At 35.5% G+C, this 1478-nt stretch overlaps 1 protein-coding gene across 1 annotated transcript; it reads left to right on the forward strand.

The window, feature by feature from the left end:
- Nucleotides 1–414: 414 nt before the first annotated feature.
- Nucleotides 415–1066, forward strand: LOC141674304 (putative GPI-anchored protein At5g19250). Its single transcript, XM_074481030.1, has 2 exons — nucleotides 415–502; nucleotides 594–1066. Exons 1-2 carry the CDS (start codon nucleotides 415–417, stop codon nucleotides 1064–1066), a joined length of 561 nt encoding a protein of 186 aa, XP_074337131.1.
- Nucleotides 1067–1478: the final 412 nt, after the last annotated feature.

A 1478-nucleotide genomic window follows, 5' to 3' on the forward strand; every position in this document is an offset into this window, starting at 1 on the left:
TGATTCTGAGGTTTCTAAAACCACTCAGTGAAACTGTGGGAGAAACTAATATATTATGGTTAAAATTGGGTAACTGTGAAATGATGTATGCACAAGACACTGAATATAGAAAATTCAGAGTCAAGTTGTTTTTACTTTCTTCTCTTCTTGCGCTTTGGATAATTGTTCTACGAGTTTCTTAGTTTTCCCAGCGCTTTGTCAGAAACAAAAATGTAGAATTCAAGAAACTATGTCCCCTTAATATGTAACAAAGTTAAACCATATTATTATGCCTAGACAAAAACCCTATTCATTGACTACTAGCCTAGGTTTCGTAAATTATTACTGAATCTTAGAACCAGCATCAAAACAATGCATATATAAAGAATGACTGAATCTTGGAGATTCAGTATGTGTACTTTCAAGACAATTGCAATGGCTTCTTTGAATCATCATTTTTATCTCCTAACTTTGCCTCTTGTGCTGGCTAGTATTTCCTTGCTGCTTACTCCAGTCACTTGTGGTACTATTCTCTCCCCCTTCTCTCTGTATTCATGTCTTCAGTATTAGGTTAGCAATATAATTACACGTCTTACTTTTAATTTAATATGCAGATGAGAAAGAATGTCTTCTCAAAGGCATTAACAGTTTCAGGCAGTCTCAAAACCTATCTATGTTGAAAAGTAACCAGAAAGCATCATGCTTTGCCAGGCAAATAGCTAAACAACTAGAAGGACAAGCTTGCTCTCATGTAACTGATCCAAACACTGTCCCAGGAGTTCCAGAGATTCTTCGCAAATGCAAAGTCAAAATCAATTACACAACGGAAGGACTGATGTTGTCAGTTTGTGTTGAAAACAGGGTTCCCAATCTAGTACTTAATAACTTTACTAGAAAATTTTATACCATGTATCTGAAGAATTCTAACTTCACTGGAGCTGGCATTGGTACAGAAGATGATTGGACTGTTATTGTATTGAGCACAAGTACACTTGCTGGAAGTTTCTCAAGTTTTGCTTGTAGAGTTTCTTGGAGCTTCTACTACTTGATTTTGATTTTGGTTTTGGTTTTGGTTTTACTTCAATGAATGATTAACGAGCTATAGCTAATCGTTTCCTGTTTTTATTACATCAGATGATTAGATTAAAAAGGAAAAACGAATTATGGTGATGATTTCTCCTTGAATTATTTGTTAGCAACATTCAGTTCCTTATGGTTTGTAATTGTTGATTTATTAATATCTGCTATAAACATGTGCCTAGCCTTGGTTCTTCCATGAGCTACATACAGGGAATGAGATACTAAGGACTGAAAGGACCCTTTTGCGTTCCCTGAAATTTTCAACTCCTTACTTTTTCGGAATGGCCAATTGCACAAATTTATATACTCACACATTCATGCCTCTGCTGAGGTTCGACATAGTGGATACGCAACAAGCAATGCCTGATAAAGAAAGGCCATTAGTTTTAAGAATGTAGGACGTTTCTATAAATCAAGCA

The sequence above is a fragment of the Apium graveolens genome, chromosome 7, assembly GCF_009905375.1.
Source record: "Apium graveolens cultivar Ventura chromosome 7, ASM990537v1, whole genome shotgun sequence".
Taxonomy (NCBI): domain Eukaryota; kingdom Viridiplantae; phylum Streptophyta; class Magnoliopsida; order Apiales; family Apiaceae; genus Apium; species Apium graveolens.

Bases quoted from the DNA above. Each gene is read 5' to 3' on its own strand.
- LOC141674304 (XM_074481030.1), top strand. From the start codon at position 415: ATGGCTTCTTTGAATCATCATTTTTATCTCCTAACTTTGCCTCTTGTG. The intron at 503-593 runs GTACTATTCTCT...TTTAATATGCAG, and splicing joins GCTTACTCCAGTCACTTGTG to ATGAGAAAGAATGTCTTCTC.